The following is a 22,085-nucleotide window of genomic DNA, read 5'->3' as shown; positions in this document are numbered from 1 at the left end:
GAGACAAACGTGGCTGCATCTGTAACATACCAGTGTATGATGACAAAATTTGCAGAGAATAAAGCCTGGGCAGTCACTATTTAGATCACAGTAAAGAGAATATTTTTCAAAACTACATCAGGAGAAGGTTTTCTGCTTTTAGAAATATTTTGTCAAGATTTGCTATTTCCTCCAAGAAAAAAAGTAAACTGGAGGAAGAAAAAAAAAGAGCTATCCTCAAAAACTTTCCCTAAATAAACTGCACTATAAAAGAAGCTCTGATGATCTCGCAGAGATTGAAATAATCCCTTTTTGAGCTAAAACTACCCATAGCAATGAAACTGAAAATACTCTAAAAGAGGGCTGGAGACTGTCTTGCAATTAACATTAAACAGATAACATATTTATGAGGAAGTCAAAATATTTTGGAAACCGATAATCCTGTAAGCCTTAACGTGGTATAAAAACAACAAATAAATGCAAAGTGTTACTGTTACACATGCCTGCCTGATCAATGGTTTTCACATATTGATCTATAAATGGAGTTGACAGTCTGTGTTGGCTGCACATTTTCCAAGCAGCTCTATTTTTGTACAAAACCAATACGGGCAATTACCTTTGTTTGAGATGCCAAGTCTTATCAATTCAATGTGATTTAGTGTCATTTTAATTAAATATCAGGATCTACTTCAGGACAATCTATACAAACAAAGCCTCAAACTTGACTATAAGCTTGATTTGAAGTAAACATGTACAAGCCCTGCAATTTCAAAATATGGCTCAAAAACTCTGCTAAACAGAAGGTTTATATTTTTAGCAAATTTATTTCTGTCTTTTTGGCTAGCCATAACTTTGGCAAGTGTTCTATGATCACAGGAGTAAGAAACAAAAGAAGATTGCTTCCCATTTCTCTGATAATGTATTAGGGAGATAAATAAACCTACCAGTTTGTTTAACCTAATCAGAGAAAGCTCTAATACATTAACATTTTGGAATGTCTAAATACGTTCTAATTCTTAATATAGACACCGACAAAAAAGACATTTCATTGTTTGAAGTTGTTCTGAATGAAGCAAAATGCACTTCCCTGGGGTTTAACAGATGAAAATAGCAAATATTCATTTACATTGCTAGTTCAGACAATACCATTAAGCACAGAAAGAGCCCTCACTTGCCACAGCCCGTGTCCAGCTCTGTGATTTGTGCTCTTTAGACTCTACATTAATATCAATTTCAACCTTTGCACAAAGCTCAGGCATTTCCATTGAAATAAATAACACAAACCCCCAATAATCTCTTGCTTGTTCAGTTCCTGCCTCCCACATTTGCATCTGCACCACCATAAAATGCACGCGTGCATATGGCCCTGCTGATGTATGATGCACATCCTTCCCTGTCACCCTACAGAAAATAATCTGTCCACCTTCAAAAGTATAGCCCCAGGTGTGCTCAGAAGCACCACAGCACATGCTTCAGACTACAGCAAATCCCTCAGAGAAAATTAGGCATTTTTCTCCTCTATAAATCACCACTCCTCTTTCTACCTTTGTGCCTGGTTTACGCCCTTTATTGTCCAGAATGGGCATTTCCTCTTTCCAAATAAGTTTTAGAAACCTATATTTCTATTTGTTGTTCAAAATGTGCCAAAGGCTGATTGCCTTAATCCACTAAAGTCAGTAGGTTTTGCATAAGTTGAGTAAAAAGGATTTGACCCATTTATTAATAGAACAGAGTGTATTGCACACACCAAGCATGGACAGCAAAAGGATGGTGTGGAATCCTTTATTCAGCTGCTTCTAGGTTTTTTTTTTTTCAAAAGAAAAATCTCTCCAATCATATGACAAAAAATACTCAGTCAATGTAAAATAGAAAATAAACATAATCAATGGATGCCTCATGGATTATATCCATCATCTAAACAGAGGCAGACCGTGAAAACAGAAAATTTCCAAGTAGAAAGATGAGGATAAATCCTTTTTTTCTTCAAGCACAAAATAATTAGCTTTGATTAATATTCTGGTAATATGTGTCTTTTAGCAGGGATCTGCATGCCTCTAAATGCAGAAGTGAAGACTCTGTAGAAAAGTGCAACGGGAAGAACTCCTCGATTTTTTAAAAAATATTATTAAATTTATATAAATACACATTTATGCCTGTGTCAGCTGGACCCTGCTTTTTCAAGACATTTGGAAGGATAGGAGATACTCCCCTGCATTACTTTCCCCCCAGTCCTTCCCAAGTCACATGCCCAGATATGTCAGCACACGACTGATACACACAATTGGTATTTCACTGCTCCTTTAACTCGCTGCATTTCAAGGCCACAGTTGAAAGCATTTGGATCCTTGGGAATTGTTGCTTTTACTTTGGGCGTTAGCAAACAACTTTAAGAGGCTTATTTAAGTAAATACGCCCAAACACTTTCAGCCTGTCAATATCTAGTCAGAAAATTCTGCATGGCAAAAAGAGATGAAAAGAATTGAAACAGAAAGGAAATTAGTAGCATGGCAAGCTTTCAATCTATTATGTCGGAGCCAAGTTTGCTTGGTAAAATGACATATACTCGGTAAAATTCCGCTTTTATGTAATTAGCTACTAAACAAATGCAACACAAAGCAACTTTCCAGCTCCCAGCCAATGAACATATATTGCACCTGGTGTGGTTGTTGGGATACAGCAGTGAATATTTATGTCTAATTTAACTTTTTAGAGCCCTTGCTCTGTAACAGTCCAGCATACTATCCCCCAAACTAAAGTTATGTAACAAGGTAATATCAACAATGAGAAACTGCATGATAAAATCCTGCCCAAAAGTGAAAAATGCTAATTTTGTCTCATTTAGCAGCTGGATACAGAAATGCTCATTAGTTTTAAGAGGGTTAATCCTTTTAACTTTTGCATATTGATATGCCAATTATGCCTAATTGTACAAGAGGCATCAGTCAAGGTAATAGTGCATAAACACATGAAAGTTATTAAGTACATCCCAACATGTAATAAAGTAGGTGTTAATTGGTAGCTGAGTTCTGCAGGCTATTGAGGTGGATAATTCATTGAGAGATGGATCACTTGTAATTTCTCTACATAATTCCTTTTGCAGTCTCATGCTGTGATGTTTTCATGCTTGTCAAAAACAACTGCAGCCTAGTGCCTTTTGTTAAACACAGCCAATAAAATGTTAGGCACCATTAAATATACTTAACTTTTAAACTTTTTCAAAGGTACAGTTCTTCCTGGTATTACATTACAATATTCCCAATGAATTATTATAAGCAGTGTTCCAAGTTTTTGGTGGAGGAGCACTGCAAGTCAGATAAAAGGAGGAAACATATGTAGTGTGTCGGAGGCAAAGAATATAATTTAAATAAATGGTATATGGGTATCTTATCAGCTGCTAAGATCTAAACAGATTTTTCACTGTACAAATATAAGGAGAAATGAGTTAAGTTACACCAGAGAAATTAATTACTAGAACAACATATTTCTAAATAAGTCTAAATTCTGAGGTTTAATTTTGAGTAAAAAGGAAATACTGAAGGTCTTGTGGCTTTCCTCCATTTAATAACTTTGTCAAAAAGCTGAATATTTTATAGGAATCCATTACATCAACAGCAAAAAAATTATGGTTGGCATGGTTGTGAGAAGTGGCTGAGATCTGGGACTCTGTCCCCAGCTAACAGAGTTTTCCCCCTCATTTGCATTCTCTGAAAACAAAATGGATCTGGAGTCCAAAAAAGTGGCTAACATTGCATAAATAATTTTGTAACATCATATGGCCTCAGCTGCAAGTTGCCACCATTATGGAAGAAAATTAACCAGGGGAGACTCATACCAATCAGTTTGTTTAGTAGCTCACAAGGAGTACAGGGGCAGGGATGCAACTGGCAATAGAGTTCATCACTAACTATTTAATTTGAAAAAAAAATGCTAATGGATAAAAAAACAACTCAGCTCCTTTGACTCTGTTTACTACTGAAATAACAGCATATGTTCAGTGTCTGATTTTTGTACAATTCATTCAGTCTTAGAGCAAGACTTTTTTGTTACAAAGTTATTTGCAGAGCTTGAAATTTCCATTTGTTTTATTCTGTCTGCCTTTTGAGAAACTGTGATATGTGCCTGAAACTGGAAGTGCTATTCTCTACTCACTTAAGCCTTACTTAAGTGCTGTTGCAAGTGAGAGTTGAAATGCTGAGTAGATGTCATGATCATGGCCACCAAAGCCAAATTCTGTATTTCATGAAGGAAAACTGTTATTCCAACGCCTAGAGATACTCCTAAAAATGTATTAGTGACTTTAGATCCCTCCTTTCAAAGCATGATAATGGAACCAGTGTCTTAACACGCATAAAATAAATCTGTAGATTTTTAAAAAATTGGAAGACTCACAAAATATTAGGAGTGTTTTACTTACGGGCTCGGCGACTTTCACATTCTCAGAGAGAATCATAGATTTGCTTTGGCTCAGCCTGTCGTGGTGACTGTTGGAATTTTTGATCCTCATTTGAACAGCCCCTGTGCTATGGTGGGAAGGATTAGGCTTTTCAGAGGCTGTATCAGAAGTTGAAGACCTTTCCATGGTTGCTGGGTTGACCTGAAGAATGTGAAATAAGAGCATTAATCTAGGGACTCCCCATACAAAAACGTATCAATGCCAGGTCTGTGTCACTGCAGTCAGGAGAAGAAGCTGAGTTGTCTTGCTGGCAAGATCTTGATCATCTTTGAACACCAGGATAACTATCAGCTGTGTCAGCCTGCAGTTTTATTATTGTCCTTATCACCCTCCCATCCAAACTGCCTTGGAAGAGTTAGTTTATGTAAAAGATTATCCTTATCTCAAAAGCCATTCTCCTCCATGGTGTAATCTCCCTGCAAGCCTCTGCCACGTCCAGCTGGCAGCCACTCCACTTTGTCTTTGGCCCTGCTCACACGACACATTTTAAATCTTGCAAAGGGAAAGGACAGGCTGTGAAGCCAATTAACATATCTTACCTCCACAGTCCCACACGGGCCAGCTACAAGTGCATCTCAGGGCCACACTGAAACCCTGCAGTGTCCTGGAGCTGATAAAATAGCCCTTAATTTTCACAATCTTACCAGCAGCATGGATGAGATTTTTTGTTTCTCTGTTCATTTTTAAAATCTGAAATTGAGAAATGGCTGAGCTCTCAAACCCTTGGATGGGGAGTGGACCCAGAGTGATCGCAGTGCTGCAGTTCAACCTCCCATTTTAGTGTTAAAACAACTCAACTAACTCCCTTCTAGCTATTCAAAACATTTTTGGTAGGCAAAATTGCTTTATATTTCCTGTAGAAAACACCAAGACAGTGATGTACAACACTTGCTCTGTTTTCCTCCCCCCTTGCTCACCCTCGTACTACTACATGTAGCTCGTGGGTGCAGCAATCTACTGAGAGTCACAAAAAACTGGCTCTTTATATTGCTGTGTAACCACATGAGAAAATGTGTAAGGAAGAGATACTACACAAGCTGAAAAAGCTGGTTTCCCAACTATGGAGCCAGGGAAATGGAAATCCCTTTAAGTGCAGTTATAGTATAAACTGTTGAAGAATCAGCGTTTTCCAAATGGGTTGGAGAGCATGGCTATTTCTAGCAGCATCCTGGCAACTTCTGAAGGCTCTGAGAGATTAAATTCCTTGATTTCAAGAAAGCCCATTACTGTGAGAAGACATCAGAGCAGAGGAAGAGCATTGTCCGGGTGTGAAGGTGGGAGAGGGAGATGGGGAGCTCTGCTGCACTTCTCTGGGCAGGACCACAGCCTGGGCAGGTGGGAGGACACAGCTCCCACAGCTTCAGCCTCTCAGCACTGATAAAACCATCCCTCACAGGAAATTGCCCTAAATGTAGAGGATGATAACAACAGGTCATGCAGTCAGAATGGCTGAGGGTGGAATGGAAGAGACCTTGGTAGGTCCAACCTGATCAAGCAGGAGCACCTAGAAGTGGCTGGCCCATGTCCAGAAGGCCTTTCATAGAACCACAGATTTTTTGGGGGATCAGATCACATCAAAGATCACATATTTCCAACTCCCCTGGCATGGGCTGGGACCTTCAAGGGAATTTATTTGCATTCATGATAGCACTCTCGACAAAAGAAAGGAGTAAGTGCTTTAATATTAGCCCATTGCTCACTCAACATGATGTACCATGATAGAAACACTGGATTTAATCCAAAAAAATCCATACCAAAAACAAAGCTTGTGCCCATTGGCTGTTTCCTGCATTGACTCAGTTACTCAAGGATCCCCACAGAAGCTGAACCTCAAGTCATAGAAATTAGATTAAAGCTGTTTCATGCTACTTAGGAGCATGCCTGCCTATGACTGCTGCAGAGCTGGTGTATTGCACTTGAGAAAACTCTTTCCATGAATCTTTGGTGGACAGCACTGTGTGTTCTCCCTCCTCAAGACACTTCTCACCACCCTTCAGAGCAGTCAGCACCCAAATCCATGTCACAGGGATACTTTGCCATTTTGGCAGCAAGGACTGCAGCAGCTCCAAGCAGGAAATTATTTTTTCTCTCCTCCTAAACTTGGAGAGTCAAACCATTTTGTATTTCATGTTGGTATCAAATCAAAATTGCTTCTCAACAGATTTTCAGTAGGCTCCAGGCTGGAGAGCGGATCAGACTCGAGAGACGAGAGCAGCGCTGGCTCTGTCACGGATCCAATGTTTGGCTGGAGCACATTGCTCAGATTTTCTTCTGAAATCTCCCACCTATAGAGCTCTGACATATCCCTTCTCGGGAGCATTATGAGTTTTAATTAGGTAGTCTCTGCCTGGTGTTGTCAGTGCACGATGTGCCATAAAAAAGTTCAATAGTGTGACAAAGTCATGCCCTGGATCACAAGTAGGAACACAGTAAATGGCAGGGCTGCAAAGACTTCTGAAACTCATGGTTCTAATCTCATTGAACCTTCCTTAATTTTCCTGAAATTTGAGCTAATTTGCATACATCAGACTATTACAAGGAGGCTTTCCAAGATACTAAAATTACAGGAACTACTATAAAAGAAAACAACAACAAAACCCAAAATGGAGCATTTCCACCATTAGATTTGTCATAGTGTAAAACACAGTGAGATCCTGCAGAATATGGAGGAAGTCTGCATGATATGGAAGAAAGGTACAAAAGTTGTGCCCTCAGGATTCTCAGGTAGGAATCCTTTGCTGTCCAAGCTCCAGGCAGGCTCCTGACAGCGTTACCAGCCCTACATGCCAGTAGATGGCACCCTGAATATGAGCTCCACAAACGCAACAGCACGACATTTGCATTTGCAAGGAGGATTTGGTAATCCTCATACTCTGCCCTACCTCTATTGTTTGTTTGCTTATGTTTGTTCTTTTTGTTTTGTTTTGTTTTTTTAGTAACAGAGGGGAAGACCATCAGGAAACAGATAAAATGTTGTCAGAAAACATAAAAAGGATCCTATGCTCTGCATTTATGAGTTGGTCCTTCCAAATTGTTATTAGAAGCACCAGGGCCAAGTTTGGGCCCGTTTTGCAGGGGAATTTGTTTCACTTCCTTTGGAAGGCAGAGCTGCCAAGCCCCATGCAACTGCTTGTGCGGCACTCCGTGTCCATTATATAATTATCTAATTTGCCTTTTGGCAAACAGTTAGCATTTGGATATAAATTTCAGTTTTGAAACCTCCTATGGTTGATTTGCTGGAGAAAGGCATTAAACCAAGACAGAATTTCCCCTCCTCTCCACCTTGCTGTTTAGAGTGTTCCTGGAGTAAAGAGGCAGGATTAACTTTGAGACATTAACCTAAGAGAAGGGAAACAAGGGTACACACTCAAAATTCCTCTTGGAAATACCTGGTTTGGGGCACTGTGGAACAGAAGGGGTAGGTTGGAAAAGGGTGAGGAATAGTCAGGGGCAAGAAAAATCCTTGACATGAGGATGGATGGATGATGCAGGGAGAGAAAACTGATTCACAGAGCTGGGAAAAGAGGTTACAGTAGGTATGAGGAAGGAGAAATTTAATTTCTGGAGAGTAGGTGAATCACTTACTTATGGGGTAAGAAACACCACTGAGCTGAAGGAACAAAATCCCCTTTTTGGCTGTGGCAGCAGAACCAATTCAGTCCTGCACACCCAGTCACTTTCAGAGATATTTCAGGTCAAAAGCCTTCTTTTCAAGAGAAGGAAGAAGTGGTTCATCCTTTAATAAAATTTGCAGCCTCAGTGGGCCAACTCTTGCAGCGACTTTTCCCACAGATGGGTCCATGTGTTTGGAATGCTCCAGGAGGATGTAAGTCTGCTCCAGCAAGTAGCATAGCAACCTCGTAGTGCAGCAGATTGAGTTAAGCCAGGCACCAGCTACAGGGGAGAGCTGGCTGATAAACATTCAAGTGGCATTTGACAGTTCCTAAAGAGTTTAAAACTCCAATTTCCAAATGTACAGCTGACTTTCAAACACATGGTGTGGAAATAATGAGGGTTGTAGAGGTGAAAAACGGAAAGGTTATTGCTGATGCAAATCCACAGACAGCAAAGCCATCCCAGTTCTGAGAATCCAGCCCAGGTTTAGAGAATTGCATAGCAAATGGTGAAGATCAGATCTCCTCCTTCCCCACAAAGTGTTGGGAATTGCCAAAACTGTTCACCAGAAGATTTTCTTCAACGTTTCATTTAAAAGTAGAGCTTTCACAGAATCATGATGTTTGATAACAGTGAAAATATGTCAATTATTTTTGTTTGATGGGGAAAAAAATATTTTCTGTCCTTTTGAAAAGAGAAAGGAGATGACAATGCAAAGAAAAATGAAAGCAAACTCTTCCGTTGCTATTTAGAGTTTCTATCAAAAAAGCAAAAATACACTTTTTAGCTTTTTGAAAAAATGAAGATAGTGAATTGCTCTTATCCCTACTATTCTTGCACCTCTTGTAGCTGAACTATGGTTTCTGTAAGTACTGCCCTCCTACAGCACCTCATGGACCTAGAATGAGTTTCATATTGAATTTATCAGTATTTTAATCCATTTTGTACATGCTGCTTTGTCCAAAAAGTGACCCTGTAATGAGTGAACTAATTGGTATTAGCCAAGAACTTTATTTCCTGAGTTTTTGCTGCAGTACTGGTAAAGTCAGTATTTAGATTTTCTACAAAACAGGGAATTAATTCTTCAAGAAACAAGAAGATAGCAGTATTTCCAAAATCTGGCTTGAGCTGTGCTACATTTCCTGCAGCCACATACAGTAGAAGACAGAATGCAAATGATAATTTATCAGCATCTTGTACAAGAGCAGCTGTGGCTGCCCCATCCCTGGAAGTGTCCAAGGCCAGGTTTGATGGGGCTTGGAGCAACCTGGGATAGAGGAAGGTGTCCCTGCCCATGGCAGGGGGTTGGAACAAGATGATCTTTAGAGTCCCTTCCAACACACATCATTCTAGGTTTCTATGATTAAACAGTGGTAACATGCACTTTTCTCCAAAAAAGGAAAAAAAAAGGCTAATTATTAGAACTCAAATTTGTTAACTATTATAACATATTTTTCAGTATTTCTAAATAAGCTTTTAATTTCTCCCACGTTTTCTCCTTATGACTTACACCACTGTCAAGTCAGAAGCAGAATGAGCATGAAAGTTCTCGACACAGCAGAGTGCAAACACTGCAAAATTGAAGTGCATCTTGTTGCATTGACTGATTTAAGTACTTTGCTCAAGAGCACACAGTACTTGAAGAGCATGGACAAAACCAGTATCACAGAAGGATAAAAATCAGCACTAGGTTCACCATCACAGCAGACCCGTGAGCCTGCAAAACCACAAAAGTGGAAGCAGAAGTTGCAGTTAACAACTGAAAAAAACAAGAGAATGACAGACATGTGGTGAGTTGGAGAATGTGAGTTTAGGAGAATGTGTCAGTGTGTCTGTGAAAGTGCTTATCACCAAAATCAACAACACACCTATGTACACAGTGCTGCTTTTAGGTTTTGCCCTTGGCTACAGTGATATCTCTGCAGAGGCACAGCTCAGGGCAGCAAGTGCCTAAACACAGGCAATGATGGTAAAAAAAGATGCACAAATGAAAAAAACTACATGTAAAGAGGGAGAATAGCCAGTAAATTGCTCCACAGTTTGCTAGGTTTTTTAAATTATTCCTATCTGCACTTTGCTGTGTCTATTTTATTTCAGCCATGCCCACGGTGCTGCTCTCAGAGCTGACACATCACACCCCTGTGCCCAGGGCAGGGACACAGACAGCAAAGGCTGCTGAGGGATGCAGTGTCCTGGGCTGGTGCCCAGGAGTGTCCTGAAGCCAGTTTATCTGAGTACTGGAAAGCAGAGAAACCCATTGGACTGAAAATACAAAGCAGATATAACCTTCCTATGCCTTTTTATTTGCAAAAATAATATCAGGTCCTTAGGAAGCAGGATTAATTTCAACCATCCTTCCTGCCTTTAAACAAAGCAGGAGATCAGAAATGACACAACATCAGCACTGCCTGGTTCTTTACCCCACTTTTGTTGCTTTATACCAGATAGACAATAAACCAGAATTTAGTGCCAGGTTCAGCCTTCTGTAAAATGTTAAATGTCCTAAACTCAGCAGCTCAGTTTCCCATATCACCCAAAACTGCAATCTCATCTCTAAGTTGATGCACCCTACAAAAACCATGTTTATCAGCATTAATTATCACAACCTCTTAATTTTTTACCCTGTTGCAGCCATATTAGAGTTTTGCTGGTGTCTCAGAACAGACAACACACAGCAAGGATCATGGAGCTCCTCTAAAAGCTGGCTTTGTAATTTCTCTTTTCTAGTCCAGTACTTGTGGACTTTCTGCAAATAAAAGCAGAAATGGCCCACTCCAATTTATATGTACAGTACCCAACTCTCTGCTGTGGTCAAAGAGAAGAGCAAATCATCTTTTATGCTTTGTTTGGAGCCATATCTCACTGTCCAGAATTTCTCTGTCACCATGTGTGGCATAAGCTGCCCAAACCATTATTCACAATTTTTTATGCTCTGAGGTATATCATTCAGTCTCTATGAAGGATGCACCTAAAGGCAAATTTCTCATCACAGCTTGACCCAAATCATAGAATCAGAGAATAATTGAGCTTGGAAAATGCCTCAAACATCATCTGTTGACAGGTCCATCACTAAACCATGTCCTGAAGCATCACATCTCCATGTTTTTGAACACTTCTGGGCACTGTGATTCCACCACTTTCCTAGGCAGCCTGTTCCAATGCTTGATCACCCTTTCAGTGAAAGAATTTTCCCTAAAATCCAATATAAACCTCCCCTGACACAACTTGAAGCCATTTCTTCTTGTCTTATCACTTAGCAGGCCATCAAAGTAGTAACTCAATACAAGAGTAAAGCATTAAACAAATCTTTAGGCTGAAAAACCTTAGAACCTTTGTGAGATTATCTGTGAGATTTTAACCTGATCCTTGGCATGATGACAATTTCAACCTCTCTGATTTATTCTCTTATATCAAGAGAGGGCTACATTTTACAACTCTTGGTTAGCAACTACATAATTCTCACAACAGAAATCTCATGTACCAGCCTAATATCCAGTAGGAGCAAAACGTGTTTTCATATAACATAATTTTTTTCTGGCTTGTGCAACACAGAAAAGGTGGTTCCAGGCAGGTCATACAGGCCTGATTGTGATTTTGAGTTCCCAATGACCCAGCTGAGGCTGATGGAATCACAGCTGAGCAACAGCAACTTTGAGCACCCCTGAGGAGGGGAGACAAAGCATTCATTGCATTATGGATCAGGCTGGGAAATGCACTTTGTAACAAGAGGGAAGGGCACAGACTTGCCCCATGCTACAGAAGCAATGGCTTTGTTTAATTTTGGGTCTAAGAGCGTACTTAAAGTTTGGTTTTTTGATGACTCAGTTCCTAAGAATTAAAGTATGGAGCATGGTACTTCATTTCTGAAGGTTTTCCACACATATTAGGGATATGTTATTCTCTACTTAGAGCAGGTCACAGACCCACATAAACACAGCCTGCACCCCACAATACCTTACAGACTTGTACATTTGGTGCTTCAGTGATTTCCTGTCCATTGCCAGATGGGCTAAAACTATGAGTGGCTTATTGATGTGAAGATTGACTGCAGCCTTTTTCTATTTTTTCAACAAGTAATAGCAATCCTACAAAATAAATTTTAAAAAATTAAAAGGATAAAATATAATAACAAAAGGCTTCTATCAAGTTTCACTTTCTAGCAAGTGGCAGAAAAATATCTTATCCAAATATATTCAATGGAAATATTATTAATCTTTACAAATTTTTGCTTTATTTTTCTCCAGGATTGGATGGAGGGAAACATGAAGAAAGAAAATTTATGTGCCTCTTCTGGACTGGCAATGGTTATCAATGATGATTTAGAAGGGGACTGAAGTCCTTCTTTGTGTTATTCTGGAATTTCATAGAGGATGACAACCCCATAGTCTGTTCCCTTCTATACATGTGCATTCTAACCCTTCCATACAAGGGTTTTTAAACCCTTAAAAAAAGGAGGACAGAAGACAAAGGATAAGAGGGAAAATCTGCTTGGTCTCTCTAGGGCAGAGGCCTGCTCCCTCTGGAAATGCTTTCCTATCTGGCTGGAAATATTCTGAAAATTGGAAAGAGAGGATAATGGGACAGGTACTATTCCAAAGTTTTGTGGATACAATGACAAACCCTTCACATCCACATTTTATGACTCCAGATCCAACAACTCTAATCCTGTAATGCTCCATGACCTGCTGTCTGCAGGTCTTCCCTGCACAAACAAAACCTGCTTGGAAATGTCACTGGGATGTTATTGAAAACAACAAAACCACATTTAATAGGGTAAAAGAAAGTCATCAAGTGACTTCATCGGGTCATGCCTCCTCTTAGCACCACTTAGTTTCCTAATTATGTTACATGGGAAAGTCTCAGCAAAGGTAGCAGTTGTTTCCAAAGTTCTTCTGTCCCAGTATATCATATGGGATAGCATAATGGAGTCTATTTTCACCATTCCCATGTCAATTCACTATCTCAGCTCCCAGTGGAACTCGAAGCTAAAAGTATCCTTTGTGTACAGTTTGGCCTGCATATGTTCTGGGAACAGTTGTCCATAGTAGAAATTCAGTTGAATATGTAAAAGAACATGCCTGAGGAAAAAAAAAAAAAAAAAAAAAAAGAAATGCTACTTCTAGGTCTTCCTGCTGGCAGCACCTTTCATTTCTTTCTGGATTGCTTCTGATCCAGGACACCTGCCTCTATTTTCTGTGCTGTGCAAGCTAGGCTACAACCCTTCTGATGGAGAATATTGGTTCTATAGATGCAGTATTAAAACCAACCTGTGAGTTATCCTCCCATGCACAGCACTTCCAATTCTTCCAGTGACCCTGAGCAGCCCGACTGGAATGATTTGGACATGAGACCAATGGCATTAAGTAATTTACAGCAGCATAAAATTTAGTGGCAATTTATAATTCATGCATTTAATTGGCTTAACACTAAATATGACCTAATAAGTGCTAGAGGAGAATGTTTGGTTATTCCTGACCTGTCCTATCATAAGGAGAAGAAAATTTCCTTCTACCTCCTTCCTTTATTCTAAAGTTTTATTTACTGCAGATAAATACAGAGTAGAGCCATGGCGTTGCAGACACCTCAAGACTGACAAGTCTAAACTCATTTCACACCTGCACCTGATGCTTGTTCATGGTAACTTTTTAGTCTAAAGCTGTCTAATTCAGAATTAAAAAAAAAAAAAAAATCAATGTTTTCTCTAGGAAGATCACATAAGAATCACAAATTTTCCCCGGTGCTTGAAAGAAATCTGTTCCTATAGCCTAAATGTTCAGAAAAGTGTTGTTACTTTTAATGTTGCCAGATCTGGAGTGATGAGATACTATGGGAAAGGTTATTCTTGCCGTATTTACAGATACAAGCAGAAGCAGAAGTGACAGAAATTTCAAAGTAAGGCTGCTTGAAATACTTCCAGCTCAATTTTGCAGAACTTCTCCTCACAGAGATTTGGATATTCATCCAAGCTTTCCATGCTTACCTGAACTAGACATGTGGTGATGGTAATTTTGGAACAACCCAAACTCTCTGGAGAAGTAGAAGAGTTTGTACCACAAGACGAACTGATGTATTAGAAAAATATTTTTTAAACACCTGCAAGCTTGCTGCAAGTAGCCAAAGAAACAAACTTCCTGTGAGTTCTAAATTTCAGAGCTTTGCCAGCAGAAGATTTTGGGCTTAATTTGATAGGGGCAGGAGTGTCACAAGGCCTGCTTGGGAAGGGTGGGACAGCCCCTCTGTGCCCTCCCCACAGCTCCACTGCATGATTCATTGGGAGGAGGCATTTCAGGTTCACCACTGAGTAAAACTGCACACAAGTTTTATCTCACTCTAAATCAGTTGGGCACTGCTGAACACGTGGAGCAGTTGTAAGTCATGGCTCACTTTGCCCTCCATCCCTCAGTTCCTGCAGCACCACCGTCCCCTTCACCAGAAAAAAATGCCTTCTTGAGTTCTGTAAAGCCTTTGGTGAAGCAGCAACAGCAGTTTTAACCTCTTAGAGTATCTGAGAGCTCCTCAGCTTAGCAGTTTCAATGCACATTTGCTATGTCTTAATCCTTTTTGCAGTTCCCTATACCCGTCATCCCACAGAAGACATCTGTCAAACTGAGATACTGAGATTATTGAATACCACGGGCTTTAAATCTTCTCAGACTTTAAAAATAAATTAAAGAATAAAGTGAATTTATGATGAACTTATTTCTCTTTTTATTTAAAACTTACAATAACTTTTTTTTTTTTTTTTGGCTGACCCTGCCTGCCTCAGTACTTCTACAGAGAGGAGGCTTGTCCTTTACTGGAGCAGAGAGATGCCCTCCCTCCAACCCCCCTGATGATGTTTGATTTCCTGTGCTGTGCACATGGAGCAGTCCCTCCCACCCTCTCCCCATCTCCCATCATCTATATCTGCAGCAGTTTTTCTGCTGTGATCCTGCAGCTGTTCCCTTACTTCTTCTCACTGCTCCCACTTCCCATCTGAGGGAGGAAAAAAAAATCCTCCAGACACTTTTAATCTGTTCCCACACTCCATCCCCACTTTCCTCTGCAGAGCTCCTGGTGCTGCACTTCCAAGAGAGGCTGCTGTGAAATGCAGCAGAGATGGCACCTACAGCTCTGGGAGAAAACTTCTGAGCTGTGGCAGGAACCAGGAGGGGAAATTCTTTGTGGTTTGCTTTGAGCAAGCCCCTCTTCTGCATTTCATGGGGCCCCCAGCTTGCTTTCTTCTGCAGCAGGAGTGGCTGCCCCAGCAGCACGTGGCAAAGAGGAGACAAAGGCCCTTGTTCTGTGTGATAACATCTGATAGCACGTTGTGCAGCTGAGGTGGCTGCACAGGGAAATACCAAGGGTGCTGTGCTGTCAAAAAAGTTATTTTCATAGACTCGTGTAATGGTTTGTGTTGCAAAGGACCTTAAAAATCATCTATTTCCATGATTGCTTTGATGGCACAAGTAGTTTGAGCACAGGCTCTGTTAATGATATTTAATTTTTTTTATTTTTTTTTTTTTTTTTGCTGCAAATGAAATTCTTTAGCAAGGGACCAGAAGACTTTATCTCACTGAGGTGGTTCAGGGTGGTTCCAGGAAACCTTGCACACATTTTCTGCAGGCCAGAAGGCCACAGCCACCTGTGTCCCAGCACAGATGTGCTACACACAGCCAAAGCCAATGCCAATGGCACCAGGAGCACAGCAGAGCCACCTGCAAGCAGCAACACTCATAGTGAGACAGTCACAGCCATTCATCTGTGCCCAGCACTGTTCATGTTAATGACTATTACATTTCCCACTGGGTTTATGAGGCAGCATCCTCAAACCCCTTTCTGGATGAAACAGCTGCTCTCAGCTCAAATGAACCTCTGCAGTCCCGTGCACCTGAGTTAAAATGTCCTTAGACTGCATCAACATTGTTCCCTAAATACCTGAATCTTGCTGCAGGGTGCAACTCTGACAAGAAATATCTTCATTTAACTTCATTCTTTTATTCTATAAAATTTTTGCTCCACATCTCAATAGATTCCCTCTTTTCAGCTACCCCCACATTAAGAAAGGCTTCACAAAACACCCAAACTTCAGAAGAAAATGAAAACTAGGAAGGAAGTTTTCAAATTCAAACTCTGTGCAGCAATTCTGAATGTCTCAGGTGTCTGTGAGGGCATACTGCTCAAGCAGGAGCTAATGCTGGGCTGTCCAAAGGAAATGCAGGAATGGGTTGAAGACATCACTCCCTCTAAGCTTCTGCTGAAGCTCGGGGCACTCCTTGCCTTTTCCAGGGTTTAGGATTAATGAAGGAGGAGGAACTGACATGCTTTCACTTGGGCTGTTTCTGCTTTCTTTGGCACTCCAAGAGCAGATGGATGGATTAATGCTAAATGGGTTAAATCTAAATCTAAAAATCATCACAAGAATTTGATTACTCATTACTTTGTTGGGTGGGTTTTTATTTTGGCCTCTTTTTTCCTATAAATTAACCAAGAATGCAATGTACTGCTGATAATGGAAACATTAATCTCTCCGGATCAAACCTCAGCACTACTCAGCCCAGCACACAAATGGCAGCACATGCCAGAACTCTGAGAGATGGAAAGGCTGATGTGACACCCTCCCAGGTGTAAAATATTGATTAATTCATAGCAAAACTATTTGTTAGAAATGCATTTTTTTGAGAGAGAAATGCGTTTTTGAGGAGGCTTCTGCTGGTGTTTGCCGTGGGTGCCCATGGTGTGGCCAGGGGCCCTCCTGTGATGTTGGTCTGGGTTTGGTTGGGAGCCCCAGCAGCAGCAGCAGAGACACCAAGAAGCTGAGAGCTCTGAGACCCAGCAGGCTGGGGACAGACCCACCAGCCATGGAGGGGACAGAGCCCTGGGGAGACAGAACTCCAGAGCTTCAACTGCTTTCACAAAATATCTCTGTCACTTCCTTCCTCACCCCGAAAGGAAGAGTTTGTAACATCCTGAGTAGCAAATAAACAAGTTCAGGTGCCAGGGCTGTGTCTTGCCCTAGAGCACTTTCAGTAACTGGTGTCTGATTCAGCACCAAATACAGAAGAGGTTTTGCTCAGGGTGTGGCAGAAAAAGAAATCCAAAACAAAGAACAGGCACATATTGACAGCATGTCTCTTCAGCTCTGTACCCTGTTCACTTCTGTTTCCCTTCCTCCTCATCTCAGGTTGCAGGTGTACTGAAAACTGATGGATGCTTTGCAGAAGGAATCATAAATCCCTTTAAGTTCATCTGCTCAAGGACTGCTCACTGTATCAGGCACAAGGTTTGGTAGAAATATTCATGAAAACCACAGTAGAAACCCACAATACCCAGCTTAACTGCAGGTGAATGGTTTAATATCTGTCAGTCTCCAATGGCAGGAAGAGTTATATGGATCTTAAACAACCTACCACCAACCATAGCACCATCAAACTCAGTTATTTATTGAAGAAATGCTTCAGTAAACACCTGAGCACTCCCTGAGTTAATGCAACACACAAAGTACCTTAGCAGGTAATTTGGAGAATATAAATAGCTATTTAAACCTCTGCTACCTTTCCTACTTAGTTCTCAAAACATTTCTTTCTCATAAGTAAGCTGAGTGAAAATATAGACAAATTAAGAGAAAAAGGTCAATTTTTTTAAGCATGTATGAATTTTGGTTCCTAGTTTCTGCAAACAGGATTTATTTTACATGTGCCAGATGTCAACAATTCCAGATTACTTTAATATGGACCAATAATGCCCTGAAAACCTTCTCCAGCGTGGCTTGGCTGCTTCCACTGACAGCTCTTGCATGGGCTGGATTTGCCCCATTGTCAGTTTGAAACACCTAAACATCTGAAAATTATTTCCTAACCCTCTTAATGAAAACCCAAGTGCTTTCCTTTTGCTCCTGTCTCAGCCAGCCTGGAAGTTTGCAACCCAGGGAGCTTCAAGTTGTGACAAAGATGATGCAAGACTGTGACACTCACTCCTTAGGTAAAAAATAGCTCTGCATTGAGGAAGTCCCAGTGTAAATGAGGAGCTAGCAGCGCTTGTTTTGTAGTGAGTCTCCAAAACAACCTTTTTATAGTATTTCTCAAGGCAGGGAGGACTGACAGAGGCATGCTGAGGGTGTGAAGGCAGGATCCTAGCACCCAGCACAGCAAGGAAACCATCTCTGTCCTTCAGGGGCTGCTGAGAGTGAAATTCAGATTCACTGGCGGAAGCAGACCCACCTTAAGAGAAGGTTTCAGAGCAGGTAACACCAAAACATCCTCACCTAGCCCAAGACCCCAAATTGTGAAGGCAGCAAGGCATTCAGCCCACCCTGACCCTCAGAGGTCATCACACCAATTTGATGGTGACAAAAGCTGGAGGGAGCCACCACAGAATGGGAAAGGAACAGTTTTGTGCAGGTTGTGTGGCCTGGTGGGGAAATCTGCTGCAGTGCTCTGAATGGCACTTGAATTACCATGGAAAACCTGGGCCAACATTGCATCCAATCTGCCTTCTTCAAGATTTATACTACCAAAAAAAATGAAATCAGGAAAACCATCTGCATAGAACAGGATCCATCAGCACCAATTTCTGCCTTTGTAGCACTGAGAAACAGGTTTCATGCATCCATATGGAGCTCTCAGGAGCTAAGTGGAATGTAGAGACTTTAGCTGGAGCTCAGGTGATGCTTTATTTTGTTTTTAAAAGAGATCAGCCCAAACAGCACCAATAGAGAATTAAGACACGTTCTGCAGAACTGCTATGTTTCAGGTTAAAAGTTAGGAACACACTTAAGTATATCAAGAGATGGTTTTTAGCCCCACACAGGCCTTAACAGCTCATTAAATGGTTAACAGCTCATTAAATGGTTAACAACTCACACTGATTGATCTGATACAGCACAGAGCTATCTAACAAAAAAGAAAATCAAGAAAAATAAGCAAGTATCAGAATTACACATAGTGAGCATCCAAAACCCCATAAAACTCTGCCTATAGCCCACTATCCTGGATGTGATTGAGCAAAACACACCCCAATAAAGCAGTTAGCATGGCTCAAAGCCTAGTAGCAGACAGCCAAGCTTTGGGCAGTACAGCCAAAGCCATTCTCACTGCAGCACTGGAGATCACAAAGGGAAAACCTTCCCACTGCATGGGATGCTGCTTCTTAAACCCTGTCCTGAAGCTCAGTGCTGCAAAGGAATTATTTATGGGACTGGAAACAGGCAGAGAAATCCAAACCAGAGCTGTTGGAATTCTCCAGCACCACGTTGGAGGTTGTAGAGTTTTGCCACCAGGAGGAAAATTCAAGCATGCCCCTGTCACCATTTTATTTTCTGTTTCCTGTTTCACCCCAGGTAGGGAGGAGCACACCCAAGGCCAGGTCACAGCCCCCTGGTGACAGGGACTACCAAGAGTGTCATGCACTCAAGCTTGGTTGGAAGAAGATGTAGAATCTTTTCCAAACCAGGATATCTTTGTGTCAAAGCAAAAAGAAGTTTCTACAACAAATGCTGTAAAAAAAAAAGCAATTTTTTTTTTGTTTTGTTTTTTTTTGCAATTCAATAATACTGTATAGCAGGAGCTTTAAAATACAGAGTGCTTCTGCTGTTCACTCTCTTTGGAAAAGAAAATGAACAAATGTACATCACAGATGTAATTGGATGGAGAGGTAAACTGAACAAGACATGCTGCTTTAAAATGAATTTGCTTTGGACACAAAGAGGTAAGTTGCAGAGAAGGGGAGAAAATAAAGACATAAAACTCTGAGAATTCAAACGACTTCACCAACTCTCACAGCTCTTTGGAAAATGCATTTTAAATTACTCTAAGACTCTGCAGCAGAAACATAAAAATCACGACAAACACAGCCCAGGAAGAGAACATATTCTTTTTATACAATTTCCCTGTCTGTGCTGATTTGTGTATGCAGGCAGGACAGCTTTTTTTTTTTCTCCAAAAAGTACAGAAAATATGAAATGTGATCCTCCAACATTACACTAAAATCTGTCTCCAATTAGTATGCACAATTCCAAAATGAGCTCTAAGCCACGTGTGATATCTTTCAACTCTGACCCATATTTCCAAAAAAAACCCAAGTTGCCTGTTTGGAGAAGGCAACCAGTTACAAACAGGAGCACAAGTCATAAAGTTTGCAGCAAGCTATGTGTTACTGGAATAAAAAATCTTCAGCACAAAACAAGCCTTGCTAATTCTGGCTCCCCTTTATGTGGACCACAATGAAAATGCTTTATTGTGTTATTTGAGCATCTTCCTGAAGTACTATTTCTTTGCAAAGCTGTGCAGGCCAAAAAGTTGTTTGCCTACCAACAGCAATGCAAAAGTGTCTTTGCTGAGGGAAAACTTTGTGGTCAGGACATACAACCCTTTTCTGGCCAGCTCTGAAGGATGAATTACTCTGGGTTTAAAGAGCCCATGCAGGAAACGCACAGCCACGACATCTCCATTGAACAGCTCCACCATCAACTGCCCATAGAGGAGCCCAGGATATTTTGTGTGAGATGTCCTCTATGCCCCCATGTTCTTTTCCTGCCTGGCAAATAATAGAGTGGTATCAAACCTCTTGATATTGAGTAGGGCAAGAAATCCCTCCATCAACATCTTCAGACTCTAGAAATACCAAAACAACTCGATACCTCCCCTTAGCACTGACTTTTACAGCATCCATGGCTACTAAGCACGTCCCTCATGGTCACCAGCACAGGAGCCAGGTAATCAAACAGTGCTAAACTGCACTCAGGAAGGGAAAATGCTGGGAAAAGTGATCTAATCTCATTTCCCAGCCAGTGCCACAAACTTTTCTACATTTTTGGGGAGAGCTGGTTAGTTCCATCTGGGATATGAGAAGGGGTTAGTGGTTTGGGGTACTAGACAAGGCCAGGTAAAGTTGCCTCCTGCACAGAATGCAACAGATTTGCTAAACTCGAAGCACTGATTTCAAACATAATTTCACATCTGTATCCTCTACACTTTTCTCCTTGCTTTCAAATCCACAAAGGCACATAGAAATAAAATAATTGTGCAATTAAACCAACACGATTTAAATGCCTACGAAACGCTTGTAGCTACGATTATTTTAAAAAATTTCAACAACAGGTTTCCCAAACTGCACTGAGATGGATCAGAGGCTCCTTACCTGCAGCCTCAGGGACGTTGTCATCTCATCTCAAGCCGCCATCAACGAGCAACAGTTTTAACTATTTCAAAAGAACGGAAAAGATCAAGGTCACATGTCTAGAGACAGCACTTGAGTTAGTCCCACAGCTCGTACAGAGTGAAAAATAGCAGGGAAAAAGTAAAGTAAAACCACTTCCTGCAAGAGCAGAAGTGCACCATCTTACCAGTGAGTGACTTACATCTAGAGGTTAGTGCAAAATTCTTCTGGATTGGAGAAAAAAAAAAAGATATTGTAAAGTATGAAAGTAAAGTAAAGCAGCTTCTTTGTGAAAATTGCAGCAATCAGGGAAAGCTAGCTTTTGCAAAAGGTAAAGATGAGGTTTAAAATGAAATGCTGAAAGGAATTACGATTCTAAGCCTTAAGACAACTTCCCTTTTCTTGCCTTCAATGAAACCCTTTGAGTACTGAAATAAATAGCTTGCAACAAATCTGCTTTGCTATTTTGAAAAAAATAGCTTTAGTAAGCAGGACACTTACTGTACTCTTATTTAGATTAATAAAGTAACAAGTTCTGGACAATCAGAGACTTTGCTTCTAAAAAAAACCCTGGCAGAGGTCAGGCAGGCAAACACTTCTGTTTCTTTTATTTTCTGCTTCAAGACTTCTCCACGAAGCAGCCCATGAAGAAGCAGGGGCACACGCAGCTGCCGCCCTGCGTCACTTCCCGCAGCATCCCACACCCCAATGGTCCCTCCCAGGCAGGGGGAACCCAGAGAAACACCAGATTCAGGCACAGCTCTGGGCCTCTGGGGCTCTGGGAACATCCCTTCCTTGTAAATGCCTTCATCAGCATCTGCCACGTGGCTTTTTTTTCCTTTCAGCAAGGAGCAATAATATATTTCTGGTCTTTCTAGGTCATGTTGCAAACTGGAGCAGTGGG

General features: G+C 40.9%; 1 protein-coding gene across 1 annotated transcript in view; it reads right to left on the bottom strand.

Moving 5' to 3' along the window:
• The window catches only part of ARHGAP15 (Rho GTPase activating protein 15), a 321,093-nt gene extending 299,661 nt beyond the window's left edge, over positions 1-21,432 (bottom strand). The window contains exons 1-2 of the mRNA XM_071435464.1: positions 21,164-21,432; positions 4,394-4,573 (exon numbers count right to left, since the gene is read on the bottom strand). Coding sequence (XP_071291565.1) covers positions 4,394-4,573; positions 21,164-21,187 — 204 coding nt within the window. The 5' untranslated portion in view covers positions 21,188-21,432. The remainder of the gene's footprint in view (positions 1-4,393; positions 4,574-21,163) is intronic.
• Positions 21,433-22,085: the final 653 nt, after the last annotated feature.

Source organism: Agelaius tricolor, unplaced genomic scaffold (genome assembly GCF_023055355.1).
Source record: "Agelaius tricolor isolate 1412-34295 unplaced genomic scaffold, bAgeTri1.0.p SCAF_10, whole genome shotgun sequence".
Lineage (NCBI taxonomy): Eukaryota > Metazoa > Chordata > Aves > Passeriformes > Icteridae > Agelaius > Agelaius tricolor.
This window is presented reverse-complemented; position numbering and strand designations above follow the sequence as displayed.